The sequence below is a fragment of the Chanodichthys erythropterus genome, chromosome 19 (assembly GCF_024489055.1).
Source record: "Chanodichthys erythropterus isolate Z2021 chromosome 19, ASM2448905v1, whole genome shotgun sequence".
Taxonomy (NCBI): Eukaryota; Metazoa; Chordata; class Actinopteri; order Cypriniformes; family Xenocyprididae; genus Chanodichthys; species Chanodichthys erythropterus.
This window is the reverse complement of record NC_090239.1, coordinates 11,862,105-11,874,743: the sequence shown is the minus strand read 5'-3', so window position 1 is coordinate 11,874,743 and position 12,639 is coordinate 11,862,105. Positions and strand designations below refer to the sequence as shown.

At 38.0% G+C, this 12,639-nt stretch overlaps 1 protein-coding gene across 1 annotated transcript in view; it reads right to left on the bottom strand.

Annotated features, from left to right (window-relative positions):
- Nucleotides 1-329: 329 nt before the first annotated feature.
- The window catches only part of gfra1b (gdnf family receptor alpha 1b), a 50,370-nt gene continuing 38,060 nt past the window's right edge, over nucleotides 330-12,639 (bottom strand). Inside the window, exons 7-9 of the mRNA XM_067369252.1 lie at nucleotides 9,559-9,758; nucleotides 6,640-6,684; nucleotides 330-470 (exon numbers count right to left, since the gene is read on the bottom strand). Coding sequence (XP_067225353.1) covers nucleotides 330-470; nucleotides 6,640-6,684; nucleotides 9,559-9,758 — 386 coding nt within the window. The remainder of the gene's footprint in view (nucleotides 471-6,639; nucleotides 6,685-9,558; nucleotides 9,759-12,639) is intronic.

Here is a 12,639-nt window from a genome sequence, read left to right as displayed (position 1 = left end):
TATTTTCAACCAGATCTTGCTGTGATGGTAGAAAAAATTGCGGCATAACACACCACATATAAGAGTTCGGATGACGACTGTTTGCAGAAAGTTCTCGCAAAAGAAGTAATCCTAGATGACCTTCCACTGATGCTCAAATACAGTATGTCCATGTCTGTACGATATCTCCGGTAAGTGAGAAAGAAAAGCAGGTGGACCAAGAATAGTTTCATCACAGCGAAACACCACACTTGCGCACAGAACCACTTGCGGAAAGAAACTCAAAATACAACATTTTTGTATGGTACAGAGGCAGCAGCAGCAGTCCAGCAGGTCTGATCGGTGAGCGGCTATAATGTCTGTAGGGCTGTGAGATGCCCAAAAATTGAGACCAGAGACAGCAAGAGCACAGTCCAGTCCATCAGGCAGACAGCACCAGTTGAGCTCCGTGAGATTGCATTAAAGCTACTGGGGTCATTCAGCTGCGGATCCTGTGGAGAAAGTCATGTTTTCATATTGTTAGCCATTCTGTTCTTGTTGAGGCAATGCAATTTTATGGTTGTTTGTTCTTATAGTTGTTTTTGCATAAATATTAGCCTTAAAGCAAAACTTTTTTTTTTTTTTTTTCATTTGCAGGTTTTTTCATAGTGTGGATAGAATGTAAGCCCATTTCTATGGAGCCCCTGAAGGGACATGGTGGTGGAAAAAAAAAATTAGGATGGGAGGAAAAAATATTGTTCAAAGCTTTTGCATTCTTTCGCAAAACTTTTGCGTTCACCAGAGAAGCTTTGCATTCCCTCGCAAAGATATTTGCATTCTCTTGCAAAGATATTTGAGTTGTCTGGCAAACTTTTACGTTCTCTCGCAAAGATATTTGAGCTCTCTCGCAAACTATTGCGTTCTCTCGCAAAGATATTTGAGCTCTCTCGCAAAGATATTTGAGCTCTATGGCAAACTATTGCGTTCTCTCGCAAAGATATTTGAGCTCTCTGGCAAACTATTGCGTTCTCTCGCAAAGATATTTGAGCTCTCTGGCAAACTATTGCGTTCTCTCGCAAAGATATTTGAGCTCTCTGGCAAACTATTGCGTTCTCTCGCAAAGATATTTGAGCTCTCTGGCAAACTATTGCGTTCTCTCGCAAAGATATTTGCGTTCTCTGGCAAACTATTGCGTTCTCTTGCAAAGATATTTGAGCTCTCTGGCAGACTATTGCGTTCTCTCGCAAAGATATTTGAGCTCTCTGGCAAACTTTTGCATTCTTTTGCAAAGATATTTGAGCTCTCTGGCAAACTATTGCGTTCTCTCGCAAAGATATTTGAGCTCTCTGGCAAACTTTTGTGTTCTCTCGCAAAGATATTTGAGCTCTCTGGCAAACTTTTGCGTTCTCTCGCAAAGATATTTGAGCTCTCTGGCAAACTTTTGCGTTCTCTCGCAAAGATATTTGAGCTCTCTGGCAAACTTTTGCATTCTCTCGCAAAGATATTTGAGCTCTCTGGCAAACTTTTGCGTTCTCTCGCAAAGATATTTGAGCTCTCTGGCAAACTTTTGCTTTCTCTCGCAAAGATATTTGAGCTCTCTGGCAAACTTTTGCGTTCTCTCGCAAATATATTTGAGCTCTCTGGCAAACTTTTGCGTTCTCTCGCAAATATATTTGAGCTCTCTGGCAAACTTTTGCATTCTCTCGCAAATATATTTGAGCTCTCTGGCAAACTTTTGCATTCTCTCGCAAAGATATTTGAGCTCTCTGGCAAACTTTTGCTTTCTCTCGCAAAGATATTTGAGCTCTCTGGCAAACTTTTGCATTCTCTCGCAAAGATATTTGAGCTCTCTGGCAAACTTTTGCGTTCTTTCTCAAAGATATTTGAGCTCTCTGGCAAACTATTGCGTTCTCTCGCAAAGATATTTGAGCTCTCTGGCAAACTTTTGCGTTCTCTCGCAAAGATATTTGAGCTCCTCAGCAAACTTTTGCATTCTCTCGCAAATATATTTGATCTCTCTGGCAAACTTTTGCGTTCTTTCTCAAAGATATTTGAGCTCTCTGGCAAACTATTGCGTTCTCTCGCAAAGATATTTGAGCTCTCTGGCAAACTATTGCGTTCTCTCGCAAAGATATTTGAGCTCTCTGGCAAACTTTCGCGTTCTCTCGCAAAGATATTTGAGCTCTCTGGCAAACTATTGCGTTCTCTCGCAAAGATATTTGAGCTCTCTTGCAAACTTTTGCGTTCTTTCTCAAAGATATTTGAGCTCTCTGGCAAACTATTGCGTTCTCTCGCAAAGATATTTGAGCTCTCTGGCAAACTTTTGCGTTCTCTCGCAAAGATATTTGAGCTCTCTAGCAAACTTTAGCGTTCTCTCGCAAAGATATTTGAGCTCTCTGGCAAACTTTTGCGTTCTTTCTCAAAGATATTTGAGCTCTCTGGCAAACTATTGCGTTCTCTCGCAAAGATATTTGAGCTCTCTGGCAAACTTTTGCGTTCTCTCGCAAAGATATTTGAGCTCTCTGGCAAACTATTGCGTTCTCTCGCAAAGATATTTGAGCTCTCTGGCAAACTATTGCGTTCTCTCGCAAATATATTTGAGCTCTCTGGCAAACTATTGCGTTCTTTCGCAAAGATATTTGAGCTCTCTGGCAAACTTTTGCGTTCTTTCTCAAAGATATTTGAGCTCTCTGGCAAACTATTGCGTTCTCTCGCAAAGATATTTGAGCTCTCTGGCAAACTTTTGCGTTCTCTCGCAAAGATATTTGAGCTCTCTGGCAAACTTTTGCGTTCTCTCGCAAAGATATTTGAGCTCTCTGGCAAACTTTTGCGTTCTTTCTCAAAGATATTTGAGCTCTCTGGCAAACTATTGCGTTCTCTCGCAAAGATATTTGAGCTCTCTGGCAAACTATTGCGTTCTTTCGCAAAGATATTTGAGCTCTCTGGCAAACTTTTGCGTTCTCTCGCAAAGATATTTGAGCTCTCTGGCAAACTTTTGCGTTCTCTCGCAAAGATATTTGAGCTCTCTGGCAAACTTTTGCGTTCTCTCGCAAAGATATTTGAGTTCTCTGGCAAACTATTGCGTTCTCTCGCAAATATATTTGAGCTCTCTGGCAAACTATTGCGTTCTTTCGCAAAGATATTTGAGCTCTCTGGCAAACTTTTGCGTTCTTTCTCAAAGATATTTGAGCTCTCTGGCAAACTATTGCGTTCTCTCGCAAAGATATTTGAGTTCTCTGGCAAACTATTGCGTTCTCTCGCAAATATATTTGAGCTCTCTGGCAAACTATTGCGTTCTTTCGCAAAGATATTTGAGCTCTCTGGCAAACTTTTGCGTTCTTTCTCAAAGATATTTGAGCTCTCTGGCAAACTATTGCGTTCTCTCGCAAAGATATTTGAGCTCTCTGGCAAACTTTTGCGTTCTCTCGCAAAGATATTTGAGCTCTCTGGCAAACTTCTGCGTTCTCTCGCAAAGATATTTGAGCTCTCTGGCAAACTTTTGCGTTCTCTCGCAAATATATTTGAGCTCTCTGGCAAACTTTTGCATTCTCTCGCAAATATATTTGAGCTCTCTGGCAAACTTTTGCATTCTCTCGCAAAGATATTTGAGCTCTCTGGCAAACTTTTGCTTTCTCTCGCAAAGATATTTGAGCTCTCTGGCAAACTTTTGCATTCTCTCGCAAAGATATTTGAGCTCTCTGGCAAACTTTTGCGTTCTTTCTCAAAGATATTTGAGCTCTCTGGCAAACTATTGCGTTCTCTCGCAAAGATATTTGAGCTCTCTGGCAAACTTTTGCGTTCTCTCGCAAAGATATTTGAGCTCCTCAGCAAACTTTTGCATTCTCTCGCAAATATATTTGATCTCTCTGGCAAACTTTTGCGTTCTTTCTCAAAGATATTTGAGCTCTCTGGCAAACTATTGCGTTCTCTCGCAAAGATATTTGAGCTCTCTGGCAAACTATTGCGTTCTCTCGCAAAGATATTTGAGCTCTCTGGCAAACTATTGCGTTCTCTCGCAAAGATATTTGAGCTCTCTGGCAAACTATTGCGTTCTCTCGCAAAGATATTTGAGCTCTCTGGCAAACTTTTGCGTTCTTTCTCAAAGATATTTGAGCTCTCTGGCAAACTATTGCGTTCTCTCGCAAAGATATTTGAGCTCTCTGGCAAACTTTTGCGTTCTCTCGCAAAGATATTTGAGCTCTCTGGCAAACTTTAGCGTTCTCTCGCAAAGATATTTGAGCTCTCTGGCAAACTTTTGCGTTCTTTCTCAAAGATATTTGAGCTCTCTGGCAAACTATTGCGTTCTCTCGCAAAGATATTTGAGCTCTCTGGCAAACTTTTGCGTTCTCTCGCAAAGATATTTGAGCTCTCTGGCAAACTATTGCGTTCTCTCGCAAAGATATTTGAGCTCTCTGGCAAACTATTGCGTTCTCTCGCAAATATATTTGAGCTCTCTGGCAAACTATTGCGTTCTTTCGCAAAGATATTTGAGCTCTCTGGCAAACTTTTGCGTTCTTTCTCAAAGATATTTGAGCTCTCTGGCAAACTATTGCGTTCTCTCGCAAAGATATTTGAGCTCTCTGGCAAACTTTTGCGTTCTCTCGCAAAGATATTTGAGCTCTCTGGCAAACTTTTGCGTTCTCTCGCAAAGATATTTGAGCTCTCTGGCAAACTTTTGCGTTCTTTCTCAAAGATATTTGAGCTCTCTGGCAAACTATTGCGTTCTCTCGCAAAGATATTTGAGCTCTCTGGCAAACTATTGCGTTCTCTCGCAAAGATATTTGAGCTCTCTGGCAAACTTTTGCGTTCTCTCGCAAAGATATTTGAGCTCTCTGGCAAACTATTGCGTTCTCTCGCAAAGATATTTGAGCTCTCTGGCAAACTTTTGCGTTCTCTCGCAAAGATATTTGAGCTCTCTGGCAAACTATTGCGTTCTCTCGCAAATATATTTGAGCTCTCTGGCAAACTATTGCGTTCTTTCGCAAAGATATTTGAGCTCTCTGGCAAACTTTTGCGTTCTTTCTCAAAGATATTTGAGCTCTCTGGCAAACTATTGCGTTCTCTCGCAAAGATATTTGAGCTCTCTGGCAAACTATTGCGTTCTCTCGCAAAGATATTTGAGCTCTCTGGCAAACTATTGCGTTCTTTCGCAAAGATATTTGAGCTCTCTGGCAAACTTTTGCGTTCTTTCTCAAAGATATTTGAGCTCTCTGGCAAACTATTGCGTTCTCTCGCAAAGATATTTGAGCTCTCTGGCAAACTTTTGCGTTCTCTCGCAAAGATATTTGAGCTCTCTGGCAAACTTTTGCGTTCTCTCGCAAAGATATTTGAGCTCTCTGGCAAACTTTTGCGTTCTTTCTCAAAGATATTTGAGCTCTCTGGCAAACTTTTGCGTTCTCTCGCAAAGATATTTGAGCTCTCTGGCAAACTTTTGCGTTCTTTCTCAAAGATATTTGAGCTCTCTGGCAAACTATTGCTTTCTCTCGCAAAGATATTTGAGCTCTCTGGCAAACTTTTGCGTTCTCTCGCAAAGATATTTGAGCTCTCTGGCAAACTATTGCGTTCTCTCGCAAAGATATTTGAGCTCTCTGGCAAACTATTGCGTTCTCTCGCAAATAAATTTGAGCTCTCTGGCAAACTATTGCGTTCTTTTGCAAAGATATTTGCGTTCTCTGGCAAACTTTTGCATTCTCTGGCAAACTTTTGGATTCTCTTGCAAAGATATTTGCGTGCGCTCACAAACTTTTGCATTCTCTTGCAAAACCTGAAACCTTCACTTACATCAAAACTGTGACTTGAAATAACTACTGAACATATTTATTTTTTTACTTAAGTCCAAGTTCAAAATAAAACTCTATGAACCACTCCATTGTTAATGTATGGAGCTGTTCCCTCCTGCCAGAGGGAAATTAAACAGAAAGCGTTTGTCTGAACTCCCAACAGGTTTTGCGAGGGAACTCAAAGTTTCTCGGGGGAAGGCAAAAGTTTTGCGAGAGAGCGCAAAAGCTTTGAAAAATATTTTTTCCTCCCATGTCCCTTTAGGGGCTCTGTACATTTCCACTTCAGGGTAAAAAATAAAAAGAGATTTGTGACCTTTTTATTTCTTATAATTGCAACTTTATATCTCACAATTGAGAGTTTGTCTAATAATTATGATTTTATATCTCACAATTGGGACTTTATTTGCGACTATTGCGACTGCATGTAGAAGTTGTATGTACGAAGTCGCAGTTGCAAAAATACGCAATTAAAATATATAAAATTTTCTCATAATTGCAACTTCATATCTTGTAATTCTAACTCTATTTCTCATAATTGTGACTACATATCTTACAATGTAAACTTTATTTCTTATTTTCAACTTTACCTCATAATTACCTGTTTTATTCTTTATTCTGATGTGGAAACAGACATATCATGGCATACTTCTATGGAATGGAATCAAAAGGTCTGTTCACACAAGGGATGTGTTGCTTTCAAAAACAGCTTGAAATGTATTACAAACAGTGCTCAAGGACACACACACACACACACACACACACAAAAACTCATTGCAATGGTCAGCAACATCCACTTAGTGCATGATTACATAGACAAAAATGTACAGAATGCATCTTGTGTGAAAAGCCCTTAACTCATTGGAAAATCCCAGGTAGAAATGTAGAAATGTACAGTTCTTACCACACAAAGAACATCCAGTGTAACATTAGTTTTCAGTTTCTGAGCCTAAAAAGAAAGAGAGAAAGAGGCCAGCTGAAATACGGGCTGAAAGTCAATTACTTGCAAGAAGCTCTTCAAGGTTCTGTGTTATAAACCATTTCTCACACTGAAGCATTTCCATCCAGCAACCCTTTAAACTAAGTCCAGTGTGATCTAAGTCAAGCACAGCTTCAATAAAACATTGTAATTCACCTCTGCAAATAGAGGTCATACGGTATTGGCCTCAAAGAGAGGTCTTTCTGCGTGAGATGTAATGTTATGATAATGAGCCTTACAGCCCACACACATACACCACATACCGTATACAGTGCTGTAGCCAAAGAGCACTCTCTAAGTTCCTGCTTCTTTCAAATCAATGTGCTGTGTGTGTGTGTGTTTCATTGTGTGCAGGAGGGCAGTGTGTTTGCATTAATATGTGACACACCAATATATTTTAATACCCAGTTACATGAGACTCTGCTCTGTTATCCAGTATTCCACATGCACTCACACACACACACACCAAGTTGGTTCGTTGGAACGATAAAATGATTCTCCAGAGTATCTGGAATATAATAAAGGTGCCGCACAATGGAGAGAGAATGGAGCTAATTCTTTCGAAAAGCATTGTGGGATAGAATGATTAATAGCCTTCCTGGAAGTCTATCTTACAAAAGAAATTCTGTCTACTAATAAATCATGATATTGTTATTACTCCAATATGATGAATTGTTGTGCTATATCTGTGGGAGTGTATCTGGTATTCTTTATTTGGAGCTGCAGATTAAGAAAAAATAAAAAAATAATTTTCCAAGTTAAATATAAGTTAAGCTTTATCAACAGCATCTGTAGCATGCTGTCAATTTTCAAAGAAAAGAACTGAAAAAAAAAGTGTTTCCTTTTTTGACTTCTGTTTGATAAGATGAAAAAAAAAAATTACTTTTTAGGCAGAACAAAATTTTAGGTGGATCTTTATAAGGCCATAAAACTACGGAAGAGGATTAGGGCCAAGCAATAATAAAAAAATAAAACCATCTCAAGATTAAAGTTGTTAAATTTCGAGAAAAAACTCGTTAAATTTTGAGAAAAAAGTCAAGATAAAATGTTGAGAATAAAGTCATTAAATTACGAGAAAATCGAGATAAAACGTTGAGAATAAAGTAAACATTTTATCTCTGCTTTTTTCTTGAAATTTAATGACATTTTTCTCATAATTTAACAAATTTGTTCTCATAATTTAATGACTTTTTTCTCGTAATTTAATGACTTTATTCTCAACATTTTATCTCGACTTTTTTCTTGAAATTTAACGAGTTTTTTCTCGTAATTTAATGAGTTTATTCTCAACATTTTATTTTGACTTTTTTCTCGAAATTTAACAACTTTTATCTCAAGAGTTTTATTTTTTTATTATTGCTTGGCCCTAATCCTCTTCCGTATAAAACTGTAAAAACACATAACCATGCTTAACTAATATTAAATATTAACAACTTGAAAAAATATGAAAAAAGCCCAGATAAATGCAGTTTATTATCATTTTGGTGTTGATAATAACTCTCTCTCTCTATCGCTTTTTCATTTTTTTTTTTTTTTTTCATTTTTATTTATTTATTTGAATTTTTCAAACCAAATAGTGTCGTCAAAAGTACTGACTTCGATACCAAGTCGATACTGAAATTTTAAAAATGTGACACTGAGCACTGTTGAGCGGATTTGTAAACATCTCTGATTGGCCATTGTGTTCACACACTCAATATATATGTCTGTAATTGGCTACAATGATCAACGCTTCAAAAACATTTTGCAAATAGACATCAATGATGCTTTTCACCGAGCGCTTACACAGATACACACAGGAGCATTTGAAAGCAGGCGTCTATCAGCGGACCATTCGCATAACCTGATTTTGCTGGGTTCAACATGTTACGGGATCAACATTTTTGTTCAACCAGGTCAGATCCTGGAACAACATCAATCAACTTGTCAGATTTCATGTTTTCATGAAAATATGTTTTCATGTTTTCATAATATATGTTTTTTATATGTTAGCCAATTACAGACATATATGTTGAGTGCGTGAACACAATGACCAATCAGAGGTGTTTACAAATCCGCTCAACAGCGCTCAGTTCAAATCGTAAGTAATCGCTTTCCTTTTTTTTTTTTTTTTTTTTTTTTTTTTTTTATACAAGAGTTGAGTCACAATTGTTTCCTTAGACAGCCTAAGATCTACCATTAAGTATATTTAACCTGAAGATCTGTATCTGTTTTTATGCCAGTCATTTTAGAGACTGCGTGTGTGCCAAACTTAAAGTTAGATACGAAGATGATTGGTGAAGATATGTTTCCCTCAGAGAGATTGTAATGGGTGGGTATATCCTGCTTAAGGGTATTCCTCATGTTAATGTGCCAGCCAATTAGCTCTGACATGACAGCTCTGGCAGTTTGATGTATCTCATTTCTAGCCAGAGGCCCTGTGTATGTGTTATCACTGCAACAGCCCACACACATCAATCAAAAGTAAACCTTCATCTCACTTTGAGGCTCGAAAAATGAAAGTCATCGTATGCCAAGCAAAGCCTGAAAGCATCCAAATAAGCTGCCAGCTGTTTATAAAGTTGATGTAGGCTGTGCATCTTTAACCATCTGAGTGGGCCAGCGGCAACATGTGTGTCTGAGTGACAGCTGTCATTCACCATCAGAGATGTTTTAAAAGGTGACTAGAATAAAACAAAGAGAGATTGGGTGTCCAGGAGACATTTTACACTGCCTTTTCACTGCACTTTGCTAATCAACTTTATTTCTGATGACCTTCAGAAACTAGGATGTACATTTCACTGAATTTCCTTCAGTTTGTCTTTTACTGTTAATATACTGTAATATGCTGATTGCTTTCAGTACCTGCAGACTTCCACAGAAGCTGTAAAGATGGTCTGCATTACTGTCCAGGTCATTGGTGAGTGCTGGGTCTTCCAGTGTGTTGGATGTCCTGTCCCGTCCTCTCTGTGGAGTGTAAGGGTCAGGTGGAGTGGACATGATGGGTGGCTGGGGTTGCCACACACCAACATCTGTGCCATTACCAAACGCCTGGATGGCATTGCCTATATAATGCAGAAATGAAGGGAAAAACTGTTTGAAATCATGGTAGGACAAAATTCAGTATATATGGATTGGCTACTTTTCAAATAATGAGTTGGAATTTGAATTGAATTGGCCAAACCCTACAGGAATATTAGGAAGAGGAAATTTAACAGTTGCATAATTGTTAATGCAATGTTATGCAACAACCATAAATAATTGTATCAACAATTTTGACTAATTGTGCCTATTTATTCCCTGATATATAAAAATACTTTTTTCCCCCCTCAAAACTAAATTCATAATTTTATTATAAAACAACACAGATCGGATTACTTTTTAAATTTTGCCACATTTTTTTTTTATATTTAATTTGTAAATTTTTTCCTTAGTTAACATTAATTTATTTTTGACAGTTTTAGTAATTTGAATAGCTTATTTTATTTCACGTTTTTCATATAATATTATTATTTATCATATCTCAGCTTTAATAGTTTTAATTACAACCCAAATTCCAGAAAAATTGGGACTTTTTTTAAATTTGAATAAAATGAAAACTAAAAGACTTTCAAATCAGATGAGCCAATATTTTATTCACAATAGAACATAGATAACATAACAAATGTTTAAACAGAGAAATTTTACAATTATATCCACTAAATGAGCTAATTTCAAATTTGATACCTGCTACAGATCTCAAAAAAGTTGGCACGGGGCAACAAATGGCTGAAAAAGTAAGACATTTTGAAAAGATTCAGCTGGGAGAACATCTAGGAACTAATTAAGTTAATTGATATCAGGTCTGTAACGTGATTAGCTATAAAAGGGATGTCTTAGAGAGGCAGAGTCTCTCAGAAGTAAAGATGAGCATAGGCTCTTCAATCTGTGAAAGGGTGCGTAAAACGATTGTGGAAAACAATGTTCCTCAACATCAAATTGCAAAGGCTTTGCAAATCTCATCATCTACAGTGCATAACATTATCAAAAGATTCAGAGAAACTGGAGAAATCTCTGTGCCTAAAGGACAAGGCCGAAGAACTTTGACCCGTGGTCTTCGGGCCCTCAGACGACACTGCATCACTCATCGGCATGACTGTGTCCATGACATTACTAAATTGGCCCAGGAATACTTACAGGAACCACTGTTGGTAAACACAATCCGCCGTGCCATCTGCAGATGCCAACTAAAGCTCTATCATGCAACAAGGAAGCAATATGTGAACATGGTCCAGAAGCACCGTTGTGTCCTGTGGGCCAAGGCTCATTGAAAATGGACTGTTTCAAAGTGGAAAAGTGTTCTATGGTCAGACAAGTCCAAATTTGACATTCTTGTTGGAAATCACGGACACCGTGTCCTCTGGGCTAAAGAGGAGGGAGATCTTCCAGCATGTTAACAACATTCAGTTCAAAAGCCAGCATCTCTGATCGTATGGGGGTGCAAAAGTGCATACGGTATGGGCAGCTTGCATGTTTTGGAAGGCACTATGAATGCTAAAAAGGTATATAAAGGTTTCCAGACAAAGTCTATTTCAGGGAAGGCCTTGTGTATTTCAGCAAGACCATGCAAAACCACATACTGCAGCTGTTACAAAAGAATGGCTTCATCATAGAAGAGTCCAGGTGCTGAATTGGCCTGCCTGCAGTCCAGATCTTTCACCTATAGAAAACATTTGGCGCATCATTTAACGAAAAATACATCAAAAATGACCATGAACTCTTCAGCAGCTGAAAACCTATATCAGGTAAGAATAGGACCAAATTCCAACACCAAAACTCATAACCTCAATGCCCAGACATCTTCAAACTCTTTTGAATAGAAGAGGAGATGCTACACCATAGTAAACATGCCCCCATCCCAACCTATAGCAGGCATCAAATTTGAAATTAGCTAATTTTGCACATGAAATTGTAAACATTTCTCAGTTTAAACATTTGTTATATTATCTATCTTCTATTGTGAATAAAACATTGGCTCATGTGATTTGAAAGTCTTTTAGTTTTCATTTTATTCAAATTTAAATACCGTCCCAACTTTTCTGAAATTCAGGTTGTAATAACAACAGTTCTGTAACTGAATTTTCAATAGTCATTCTCAAATCAACTCTGCTTAAAATTCACTTGACATGCTGCCATCAACTATTTGATAAAAAAAGCTTCTCTTTTCATTTCTTAACACTGTAGCAGATGAATTCTGATAAAGAGGCACTTAGCCTTTGTGTGTAAGTGCAGTAAGACCTCCACTTACTCAAAAGTTTCTGGGACCTTTCTGGTGATAAAACGAGGGAAGCCATTATGACTCAACTGTCTTTTAAAAATGACTGTATTCTCAAGAGCACTTTTGACTTCAGAGTATGTTATTTACCTCACGCCACAGCAGGCTAAAGGGCAAGTGGGAGATTATTGATGAGTACTCGGGTAAAGAATAAGCTGCATGTGTATTAAGTACCATCTATTACCAGAGAAGAGGGTAGGCTGGCCTTATTATTGAGTGAGTGTTGAGATTCTCTTAAGGCTTGCAAGCTGATTCTGTTTCTTAAGGGTTAAAGACTCATAAAGCCTCATTCTCCATTACTGTGTTATTGCTCCTTAAAGGGATAGTTCACCCCAAAAATTAGAATTCTGTTATCATTTACTCATCCTCAAGTAGCTTCAAACCTGTATGAATTTCATTCTTCTGCTGAACACAAAAGAAGATATTTTGAAGAATATGTGTAACCAAACAGTTGATGGACCTCACTTAGAAAAAAATACTATGGAAGTAAATGGGTCCCATCCAATGTTTGCTTCTCAACACTCTTCAAAATATCTTCTTTTGTGTAGAAGAGAGAAATGCATACAGGTTTGGAACAACCTGAATTTAGTGTCCCTTTAAGATTGCATTGCTCCCATAAGAATGGATGTGTA